The sequence below is a fragment of the Eurypyga helias genome, unplaced genomic scaffold, assembly GCF_000690775.1.
Source record: "Eurypyga helias isolate BGI_N326 unplaced genomic scaffold, ASM69077v1 Scaffold39822, whole genome shotgun sequence".
Classification (NCBI taxonomy): domain Eukaryota; kingdom Metazoa; phylum Chordata; class Aves; order Eurypygiformes; family Eurypygidae; genus Eurypyga; species Eurypyga helias.
Genome location: NW_010238565.1, coordinates 1 through 11,900, shown reverse-complemented (window position 1 = coordinate 11,900; position 11,900 = coordinate 1). Strand labels below are relative to the sequence as shown.

Genomic DNA, 11,900 nt, shown 5'->3' with positions numbered 1-11,900 from the left:
CCCGATGACAGCCTGGCACTCGGGGCACCTGCTCCTCTCCATCGCGCCCCCGCAGTCCCCAATCACGTAGACATGCCCATTTCTGCACTTGAACCAGTGGCCCTGGGGACAGCCGATAGCATGGACAATCTGCACCCGCTCGGCCTCAGAGATGCCCAGCCCCGAGCCGGGCAAGGCCGCGCAGAGCTGCTCCAGCTCAGCCTTCACCGCAGCCTCCTTCCTTGCCGTGAATTTCTTTGTCCCTTCCAGGATCTCCCGCAGAGCGGCGATCTTTGCTGCGAGTGCGGGGGTGATCATCCCACTTGCCCCTTTGCACCTCGCCAAGAGGCGCAGCAGGTACGTCAGCCTCTGCATCTCGGACTGCAGATCCGAGAGCTCCTGGCCTGTGAAGCTGAGGCGCGGCTTAGCCAGCCACTGCTGCACTTCATCCAGCCGCTTCCTCAGCCCCTGCCTCTCGCTCGCGTCGATTTTGCTCAGAGAATTGGTTAGGTCCGCTATGCGCTCGTAGAAGTTAAGCTCGTTCTCGATGAGTCCAATACTCTTGGTGGAGAGATCGGAAGCTTTTAGTTTATGCTGCAGCATGAGGTACTTCAGGGGCAGATTCCTCTGCAGAACAGCGCTCCCTGTCAGCACAGCCTGCAGCCTCTGCCTGCTGGACTCAATTTCCTGCACTGGGCCTTGGATTTTCTCTTTCACCTTTTCTATCTCATCTAGCCGCCTTTTCACAATGGTGCCGTATCTCAAATTCTTTCTGATAGGTGTCTGACAGGTAGGGCATACCTTCAGCTTGATGACATCATCATCTTCATCCATGTAATGGTCAAGGCCTTGGGACTCAAAGACATGGCCACAGTCCTCAAGCTGTACAAATCGAGCGTCTGGCTCTTCCTCAAAGCCAAAGAAGATCTGTGTGAGTTCCTCCTGGTCGCAAACAAGGCACTTCTTTGGGCAGGGCTCTCCACACAACCCAGCACAAGGATGACCACAGCTCAGCAGCTTAGCACACGGTACATTGCAGCGAGGCCGATTGCACAGCTCGGAGCACAGGTTGGTGCACCGGTAGTGCTCGCACTGCCACTCACATGGCTCGGCACATGGAAAACAGCGCTCTCCACATTTCTTCTTACACCTACTGTGGATACAGTGGTTCTGACAGTCCAGCTGACAGGGAGGGCATTCGGAAGTACAAGGCTGCTGACACTTGTGGGAGCAGACCAAGAAGCGCTTGCACGGACTGTTACATGGCTCATGAAATCTTCCTTCGTAGCAGGTGTGACAGGAACCGGAGCATACGTGGCCACACTCCAGTGTGACAGAACACTTAGCCTTGCATTCCACGGGCTTCTCATGTTTCATCTCCTCAGTGATCCAGCATTTAACTTGTTGGCTGTGGCCACATTTCAGTGTGACCGTAACCAGTTCAGGACACCGCTCGGTGCATTCCTGTCCACAGAACTTGTTGCATGTGTGCCCGCAGTTCAACTTCTTCTGGCAAGACTCTTGGCAAAGAAACTCGCTGTCTGGAGTAGAGCAGGGCACCATCTGCAGGTGGCCACACGTTGAAATAGTTTTCTTTACTATCACCATGCATGGCCCACAGGGCTCGTAACACAACCGTGGGCAGCGGTGCCCATCTGCGCAAAGCACCTTTCGGCAAGGCTTCAGACACCGATACTCTTTGTGCTGCATGTCGTATGGGTGACAGGCCCTTGTGCAAACATGTCCACAACTCAGCCTAAATTCACAGGGACGACTACAGCCTCCTTCCGGGACTTTGCTGAAATCCGCTGCTGTAGATACCAGTGTCTTGGTTTCAGGGTGGTTTTGACAGCACAGCACCAATGAGCGGCCAATGTGGCCTTTCTCCCGAAGGGTGTGAATGATCTTGCTCCAGAGAGGAACCTTGCCAAGCATTCTCATGTTTCCAATGCAATACAGCCCCTTCTTAGCTCTGGATAATGCTACGCATATCCGATTAGGGATCTGTAAGAACCCAGTTCTCTCCTCTTTGTTGCTCCGCACGAGTGACAGAAGAATAATATCATTCTCCTCCCCCTGGTACTTATCTACTACATGAACCTTCACACCTGCAAAGGTCTTGGCTGGCATGAGCTTACGCAGACAGAAAAGCTGTCCAGTGTAAGTAGTAAGAATGGTGATCTGGGAAGGTTGATAATCCTGACACAGGAAGTATTTGCACAGTTCCACTACAAACTGGGCCTCATGTGGGTTCTGGTGGCTTCTCCCTTCCTGGATCTCTTGCTCAGGAAAGTCATGTTCCACAAAGAAGAGGTTAGAAGAGACCCCCTGAAACAAGAGAAAGGAACGTCAGAAAGAGAATTCTACCTCCCGTCCCTGCAGCCTGTATCCCCGTCCCCAATCATCCGCTGACAGGAAGACTGTTAAGCAGGACTATGGTGTGCGCTTCCTGCACGCTCAGGCCATCCCCTCTTAGATTTCCATAGTGTAGTCACCAGCTGGGGATTTCAGCTTATTAGTGACGTTGCAGTATCCCAGTACAAAATCAGTTCCTGTGCTTGACTTCACTCCCTGTATTTTCAGAGTGCGTTCTACTGTACCTATTCAGACCCCAGAAAAGAGATGAAGTGCGAGTAACATTTCCCAAAGCATCACAGTTCATCTCACACCCGTGTCACGAACAGTGTCTTGGTTTGGCTACGTGGGAAAGAGACAGTGAGTTACTAGAGCACAGGGCTTAGTACCTGCCTAAAACTGCCTGGCAAAACCCCATGCCTTCTCTGTGACTCCAGTAAAACCAAAGAAGCAAGGAGGATTGCTTTTCCACCAGGAACACCGGGGCTCCAGCAGGCCCTAGGGCTGTAGTTGTCTGCTCACCTGTTCAAAGACTCCATTGGCCTCGCGTTATCGGGGACCTATTAACAGAAATTCTGCTACCCGTAAGAGATTCTTGGGCTGCATGCCAAAGCCCAGAGACTGCTTTTACCAGGGAAGAACAGTTTTTGTTAATCATACACAGACTACTGGTTTTCCTCAGTGTCCATAGTGGCATCGTGTCGTGTCCACTGCTGTTCAACTCAATTCAATCATCCCTTCTGCTGGTTACTGTACCAGATAGGAAGATGCAATTTTGATGCCTTTTAGTATCTCAAGTTTGTTTTAAGGACAGATAAAACCACCAGATTCTCCAGAATAATTTCTCAAAGGAGAAACAGGGTAGAATTCTGTGGTGTCCTAAACTGCTGTGTGTTTTGGGTATGGTATTTACTGTTGGTTGGTTTTGGTTTGGTTGGAGAGGGGGTGTGTTTAGTTGCCAATAAATGACCGGTTTATATTTTTAAGCTGAACAGATGTTGTTTGCAGATGTTGTGTGCTGGCGAAATGCATGGAGAACCCGAGGCAGGAGGGTTCCAGTAACTGGGTGACCAGTCTGGTGTTGGAGTGTCACATACTACGCCTCGAGTCTGTCCCTGAAGATTTCTTCCTAGCTTTCAATCTCCTACAATTCTTTTGGTCCCTCTTCTATTTTTCACTGTTCTTTTAAAGTCATCAGAACTGGATCCATTTCCAGTGTCCACCATCACTAGTATCAGAAGAACCACAAATTACTTGCCTGACTCTACATCGTATGTCACCGATTCAGGAATAGATTTCAATAACTGAACTTGCCAAGAATTTGAAATCCTCAAACACTGTATTTTGCAGAAACTCTGTTTAGCCAGTACAGGGGACAAAAGCAATTGCGTGGACTGTTGAAAACTCACTTTTATGTTCTCGTATTTCAGAACAGAGGGATGGTTCTCTAGCTCCTGGTATATATGCGGGCTGAGAAGCTGGGCGATTTCAGGGCGCATGCGGTGCTGAAACAAAGCAGATAGATCAGTCTTGAGGAAGAAGCACCATGCTTCCCTATCAATATCCTGCTGTTGCACTGTACAGACTGAACACAAGACAAGGATGACTCCAGCAAGAGTCGAGGGAGCCTGTCCCCACCTGCCCCTGCCCCACTGCTGCCACCACCAGCGATCACAGGGGAGTAGTAGCAGTGTAGCTTCAGGAAGTCCATTTGGCAAGGGGGTTGTAAGAATGAGGGTTTCAGCACAACTCTGAGAGCACTGCTGTGGTTAATGAAAGCCAGCACCTCACCCCAATCACTACATGAGCTCTTCGAGGTAGGGTTAATACAGGACTGCTGGAGGGAGATGTAACTTCTCCAGGCACCAAGACGGATTGTTACAGCACTTAGGAGGACACAGCCTGAGAAACTCGTGCTGTCAGTCTCTAGAGTTCTGAAGTTTCAGATGCCACAATAAGCCACACTCATTGCACTAAAACATGTGGGAACCCCAGTGCTGCGGATGACATCACTGGCTAATTGGAAATACACTGGAACACTGTGGCAGTTCAATAGCTCCTACCGTTCTGGGGAATTAAAAGCACATCCTTTTCTTTTAGGCTGCTCTCTGAGTAGAAATATAAACCAAAGTGGCCTACAAACTTGGAACAACCTAAATGCAAATGCAATGAGTTTTATATAGCTCTTCCTCACTTGGTATTTCAGACAGACGAAGGGGAAATCGACTTTCACGAGCCGTTCAAAGAGAGAGACCTCCAGGTTGAAGTTCTTGGCCAGGTCAAACACGTTTGCACTCGGCGGCAGCTGGAAGAGAAAGGACAGGACAGGAGGTTCACGTTTCAGTAAGATCCCTCACTCATCTTCCTCTGTCACTGGTCCCCCATGGGACGTCCAGAGACTGGCTTCTTGCAGAAGTACTGAACCAAAGGTAAGATACAGTCACAACTGAAGTGGCTGCAAGTACATGCAAAATCGTGTAAGTTAAACTTCAAGGCAGGAACCACAGGAGCCCTACCCCAGAACTACAGGAGACGGGACCTGCGGTATCTGTGGAAGCTGGAACGCAGGAAGTCCTGGCGACCTTTCAGACATGGTGCGTGGTTAAAAGGTTCGAGTTCCTTTGCACAGCTTAGAGGCGTGAGTGGCGAACATTACCTGCTGGTGATCTCCGATGAGGATAAGATGCTGGCAGGCTTTGCTCAGAGTAGTAATGGTGTGAGCCTCAAGCACCTCTGCTGCCTCCTCCACGATGACAATTCGCGGCTCTACTTTCTGCAAGATCTGACGGTATTTGGCAGCACCTGATCAAGGAGAGAAGACAAGCCTTGGGAGAAGGTAATTACATGCAGGCAGTATGACAAGCATTTTCAAGGAGGGGAGTAGGCCATGCCCCAGGGAAGACTGGGATTCTTCCCAAGCTTCCCCATTTCAGGACTCTGCTTTCTGAACTTTAAACCAGCACCATTCCAAGGATGGCTTCTGTATGAAGAGTTACTAGGGAAGGCAGGTGAGGATGAGAGTCCCACATCCACCTTGGCCCTCTCTTCTGACCTAAGATACCTAACACGGTGGTCACCACGCTGTTGGGGTTGGGTGGGGGAGGGCCCACAGGGGTGGATCCTGTGGGAAGCTGCTACAAGCTTCCCTGGCTCCAGGTCAGACCCACCTCTGGCCATGGCTGAGCAAATTAGCACCTCTGATTAACATACTTAAGAGGGCAGCAGTTCTATTAGAAGAACGCTGCTCGAGATGGAGGGAGCACAGGAGTGCACAGAAACTGCTCGTGCAGCAAACTGACAACTTGCACACTAGCCACATTTGCAAAGGGAGTTTGGGATGGAGGCTGCAGACTAATGCAGAGCCTGACCCAGGCTGTCAAGCAGCACATGATACTAATCTTTTGGCAACAAGGTCCTTTAACCGTTCCTGGATGCAGTGTAACACTGGTTTGCTTCCCAACTGCTGTGCACCTGTAGTTGTCATCCCCACAACTTGGGCCTCCTTGAGAATGCAGAGATCCTCCTGCAGCCTCAGTTCTGTCAGCCTTTCCGCTGCTGCCCGGTACTGCTGTTCATGCTGCAGGATCCTCCGCCGGATAAACCCTTGATAGGTCTGCAGCCAAAACCTGAGAAGAAAGAGAAGAACAAGGGGAATAGGATAGTGATCCAGAACTTGAGTGGATTCAGTTCAAAACTCCCTCTGTCTTTTGGGAAGAGATTATTAGTATCTGTATTTCGTCCCAAACACACACAGTGGAGATGACAGCACTGCCCATGCAATACAGGGAAGGTAAGAGGCAGCACGTTCAAATAAGGACCTTAACGGATACAGACAGAAACACTGTGACTTGACAGACAGTCTGCAAACTGGAATGTTATAGCCTGACAAACCCTGCAAGATAGCTTTGTCACCTGTAAAGCCTCCAGCGGGAGCTCAGGTCAAGCTGCCACACATCCCGAATAGCCTTGGCCTCTAACTCTGTCATTGCACTCAGTCTACGGAGCTCAACCTTCATCCTCTGCTTCATTTTCTTCCTCTGGGCAGCTGTTATCTGCAGGGAAAAAAAAAAAAAGCTTCCCAGTAAGCGGTTACAGCATGAAGACGCTTCTGTGTTTGCATCTCCAGGTTATTCCTTACACAGGCAAGCAAAGCCCAGCACACTACTGCACGCAGTTACCTCCCACTGCATCATCTTCGGTTGTGGCTGGGCTGTTCCTTCTTCCTGGTCCTCCAGGTTCATAGCCAACAGCGTGCTGGCTAGCTCATGAACAGCTCTGTGCTCTTCCTCCTTCCTTCCCTGAGGCTTTGCTGCCTCTTCATCCTCAATCACTCTGTCAGCTTGAATCAGGTCAGCCTCCTCTGGGATCTCCAGGAGCTCCTCTTCTGCTGCACCTTCCCACTCCTCTTCCCTCTCCTGCTGGCCACCTGCGAGTCACCAGCCAACACACAGTAAGCCACAGCCACTCCACAGCAGTCAGATCACTCTGGAGAAGTCAATCTGCTTCCCACCACCTCACATATCATGCATCTTTCAGTATCTGTTAAGTAGCAGTGTCTCTTTTCTGCTCAGGCAAACACAGCTGTAGAGGATGGGGGGTATTTCAGTTTAGTTGGGTTTTTACCTGGATTCTCAGCCCCTGCAGTCTCTGCATTCTGGGTGAAGACAGCTACACCAAGGCCCAGCCACTCCAGAATCACAGAGTGTTGTGAAGCGCTGCAGTAGAACTCCTCACCATCCTAACGTACAGAAAGTCAAATCAGCCAGGCCTGTCGCACTTCAGCCTTAGGGTGACGCCAAAGCAGCGCCTTGTGGTGGCAGGACAAGTCCCACGAAAGACCCCCAGAGCTACAACATCTGAGCAGCCTCAGAATTTCAGAAAAAGCATCCCTCCTCCCCATCCATTCAAGAGGCTTTCATTTGGGCACTTTATTTTTATGCTGATAAAGACCACTTAGAATCTCTGCAGTTTAAAGGAGCAAGATTTAAAGCCCCGGCCTAGACTCTGGTCACTCGGCACAGCTTGCTAGTCACTCCCTCACTTTCCCAGTAGCCAAGCGATGCGGAGAAGCGTGCTTGGGGAAGCTCAGACTCATCGGCAGGAAGCATACGTTAGGACTGCTTAACTCCCAAGAAAGGGACCTCTCGTACCAGACCACTCATCAGACTCTCCCAGTGCTGGGGCGCAATGCATGCTGCCAAGTGGCGCTCGTGCAGAACCCCGTACGTCGTGCACTCCAAGTGCTTCGCCCCTTCGTGCAGCTCCTGCTCGGCCTGTTTCATCTCACTGGTTATCTGCTCAAAACAAAGAGAAGGGAGGCATCATCACACTCAGGGAAGCAGAGGTCAGAAAGAGCAGGACAAGGAACTGATAAAGCTAACAAGGCCAGAAGGGTCGGGGGGGGCTGGGCCGACTTCAGCGCAAGAGAAGGGGAAAGAATAGGCGTGGGGAAGTGTATGGGCTCCTCCAATGCACAGGCCACCCAGTCCCCCCACCTCCCGCGAGGTCAGCACGTACGTTCACATAGGCTCTGCGGAGATGCATTGGCAAGTTGTATCGGAATTCACACTTCTTCCTCAGCTCCCTCAAGGTGAATTGCTTCAGGACATCACTGCTACTTCTGCCCCCAACACGCACCATCCCACGTTTCTGGAACCTGTATATTCCTGGGAAGGAAAGAGAAACTTTAGTAATAAGAAGGCAAGCTCTGTTCTCTGCAACGGGCAAGGGGTAGGGAGAACGTCCTTTTTCTGCAAATGCTACACTGGATTGGCCTGAGTGAAGTTTTCTTACTGTCTGTTGATGGGGCTAGTCACATTTGGCTAGAAAAGGCCAAAAGGGCAGGTCATCATGCCAGAAGATGGGCAGAGTAAGAGTTACAGTGCAAGTTCTACCTCCCCCCATTGTGGTTCACATGTACCAGGTCTCTTACCTTCCAAGAACTGATCCAGTGCATGGTTAGTGTAGCAGACTATAAGGATGGGAGACTTCTGGGCAGTGCTTTGCCACGCGTGCTTATTAGTCAAGAGAGCCTGAACAATCTTCAAACCCACGTAAGTCTTCCCTGCAAAACAAGCTCAGGATCAGAAAAGGGTAATCCGCCCCGCGTGGGGTGCTTTGAAACACAGGAATCATCAAAACCAGATGCCAGACTCCCTTCCAGGCTGCAGATCTGGCCCGTGCCGAGAGAGCTGACCCCAGAGGTACCTGGTTTACAACACATAAGCTAAGCAGCACGACACGGTCTTTCTGGCCTGTAGCTGGGTGAGAATGTTGTGTTTTGGTTAATATGTTGGACCTTGACCCAGGGTTTCCTTTTCCAGCCCACCCCGATACTGGCTGCACACGTGACATCACGGAACATCCCCATTCTAGTGCAACGCAGGCAGTGACGTCTGCTGAGTTCAGGTACCATTTAAAACAGTCACAGTAAAGCCTGCAATGTTTTATCCACAGGGAGGATCACGGCTGAACGTTCCCAATGTTCTAACATGCTATGAGGACAAACAGGACTGTTGCACAGCAAGAACCATGGTATCAAAGACGGTTGAAAACATTCTCGCCCCAATACACAGCCTGAGCCAACAGTACTGTTGGTGTCAACCTGCAACCAGGTCAGCAGCGCACAAGGCCAGATACGGGTGTCTGAGGATACTTTTAACCCCCACAGCTCACGCTGCCTGGGCTACACAAGTATCAGTTTAGCATGGGACTAAAGCTTTGGAGGCAGCACAGCCAGCTCGCTCTGAAATGCCTGAATGTGGAAGTCAAGAACTTCTTAAATGACAGAGACTTAAAGCAAATGTTTCTCACCAGTCCCCGGAGGTCCCTGGATGATAGCCAGCTCCTTGGTGAGCACAAGACTCAACGCCTGCATCTGAGACTCATCTAATCTCAAGGCTTCCATTGAAGGCCACTGCTTAGGATCTAGAACACAGACACTCTGCCTTCGCAGACCGTCAGGGTACACCTCTTCCTCGGACAGGGCATCTTCCATCAAGGGTGCAAAGTCGTAGGCCGTATCCATTGTCAGGTATGCTGGCGGCTTCACCTGTGCATTGCATTCCACGATGTACTTCTGGAACGGGATATCTTCTTCCTGGATTTCCTGTAACCCTTCCAGCACATGCCGGTAGGCCTCGAAGTAGGCAGCTGTCTCTACCATGAGGAAGGAGTCCGAGGGCTGAACCTCTGCCAGCTGCGCCTGGCTCTGCGCATTAAAGCACAGCTGCACAATCCCATGGGCAAGATCTGCGTGGTCACGATTGGAAACGGTGGCAAAAAGGCAGGTTTCAAAGTGATCTCTGGACATGCAGATGAGGGATCCATAGAGCAAGCGTTTGGAATTCTGCCATCGTACAAATTTCAGTGGGTTTATGTCAAACTGGACCTTGTAAACAATACCTGCCGCAGAACAGAGAGGGGCAATAATCCGCGTGTCAAAGTAGATCCTGATATCATCAAATTTTCTTCTTCTCAAACCTTTGTCCTCAAAGCTCTGCAAAAGCTCCAAGATTCCTTCCCTTAAAGGCCTTACAAAGTCTTCTCTCAAAAGCCGGAAATGCGTGTCAAGATAAATGCTGGTGCTCTCATACCTTCCAGAAACAATATTGGGGCGTAGAAAGGGTTTCTCGTCACGGTGTAACTCATTGTACGTTGGATAAATGGCCATCGTGCGATAGGTTTCTTCCTGGCCATCAGTGTAGGGCTGCATAAGAGTACAGTTGTCGGCCCTCAGTGTGCCCTCCCGTCTCTTCTCCTGCAGATGCTGCACAAGCATTTGGACTTTATTCAGATCCTTCTCTGTTTCTTCTGAGACGTCCACACCAGAAGCTCTCAGGGCATTTATGGAGGCTGGCAGGACTGCCAAGAGAATGGAGATTTTCTGCACGGAGCTGGCTGGGAAAACGCTGATCAGGTCCTGAAGAAGCGAAATGATGTTGCTAATGTGCACAGGGTACTGATGCCGTACAGCAGGGACTGCTTCCGTCACCATGTCGGACACGTACTGTGGCAGGCAGATCTTGAGAAAGTTGGACTCCTTCACCACCCCAAGAAGCTGTTGGACACTCTGTCTATCCATGCGGGAGCTGCATGCTTTTCGCAGCACCTGGCAAACAAGCTGAAGGAAACTGGGTTTCATAGCCGTTTGGGAAAGAAGTTCCTTCCAGCCCACACTGGAAGCGAGTGTGATGACAACTTCTGACGGGTCTTTCTGGAGGAGACTTTCCAGAAATTTATAGCCAATTCTTTTGACATGCTGAGGCTGCTCACTGAGCTGGACACCACCTGGGCTAGGGTTCTGGCAGAGATGGGGATTCTCCCGAGGTTGCATCCTCCTTCCCCTGCCTTCATTTTCCTGACCATTCCAGGGTCCTCTGGCTCTCTCATGTGCTTGTCCACCCTGATACCTCCTTCCCCTACTCTCATTTTCCTGCCCATTCCAGGGTCCCCTGGCTCTCTCATGTGCTTGTCCACCCTGATACCTCCTTCCCCTACTCTCATTTTCCTGCCCATTCCAGGGTCCCCTGGCTCTCTCATGTGCTTGTCCACCCTGATACCTCCTTCCCCTACTCTCATTTTCCTGCCCATTCCAGGGTCCCCTGGCTCTCTCATGTGCTTGTCCACCCTGATACCTCCTTCCCCTACTCTCATTTTCCTGCCCATTCCAGGGTCCCCTGGCTCTCTCATGTGCTTGTCCACCCTGATACCTCCTTCCCCTACTCTCATTTTCCTGCCCATTCCAGGATCCCCTGGCCCTCTCATGTGCTTGTCCAACCTGATGCCTCATGCTCCTTCCCTCAGTCTCCTGTTCATTCCAGTGTTCTGTGGCTCCGTCTTGGGCCTGTCCACTTTGGTTTCTTGGTTTATTCTTGACTGACTGAGGAACCCTCCAAATCCAGCCACCAAATCTCTCCTCTCCTTGCCCAGGTAGAAGAGTATAATTACTGGCTTGGGGACTTTCCCCTAACTGAGCTGCCTGGCCGGACACGTTATCTGTTCCGTTTCTGCCTTTTCGTGTAAAGCCAGCATCCCAACGATCTGTGTGCCCTAAAAAAAAGTAATCACACAAAACCCACTCCTTAATTATAAACCAACCACATTAACCTGCCTCCCAACACAAAGACAGGAGCGTTTTCTCCTGATAATGGGCATATTTTGGACATCTGGCACCACGCTAGGAAGCTACTGTTGTATTTGCACCCAGGCTTCCAAACGGGTGTTTCCTTTTTCTCGCGGCTACAGAGTGCCGTGCCGAGGCCCCTTGAGCTCTTAAGCCACGAAGACACTAAAACCCCACTAAGTCCTTTTCCACAGAAGAGAGCGCAGAATTAAGAGAGCGTGCAGGTGGTGTTTCCTGCACAGGGCAGGATTCCTGGGGGGAACCACCGTGGAAGCCTGGGCCGGAGGATGCAGCACGCTCAGGGCAGAGCTGGCACCGGCCGCACCCAGGACAGCGCGGAGGCTGCCGCGGGGCCTCAGAGCCTCGCAAGGAAGGAGGGAAATTCCACCGCACAGGGACAGGGGAGGGATCCCCCCGGCCCGGCACCGCCCCAGCCCTCGGC

The 11,900-nt window shown here is 51.1% G+C and overlaps 1 protein-coding gene across 1 annotated transcript; it reads right to left on the bottom strand.

Moving 5' to 3' along the window:
• Positions 1-3: 3 nt before the first annotated feature.
• Positions 4-11,377, bottom strand: ZNFX1 (zinc finger, NFX1-type containing 1; the record flags this gene model as incomplete). Its single annotated transcript, XM_010147886.1, has 13 exons — positions 11,114-11,377; positions 9,148-10,963; positions 8,267-8,398; positions 7,852-8,000; positions 7,485-7,628; positions 6,958-7,072; positions 6,513-6,760; positions 6,247-6,386; positions 5,806-5,960; positions 4,991-5,136; positions 4,529-4,639; positions 3,744-3,839; positions 4-2,307 (listed from the first exon to the last, which is right to left on the bottom strand). Coding segments are annotated over exons 1-13 (5,568 nt in total), but the record flags the coding sequence as incomplete, so codon positions are not given.
• Between the last annotated feature and the right edge of the window lie 523 nt (positions 11,378-11,900).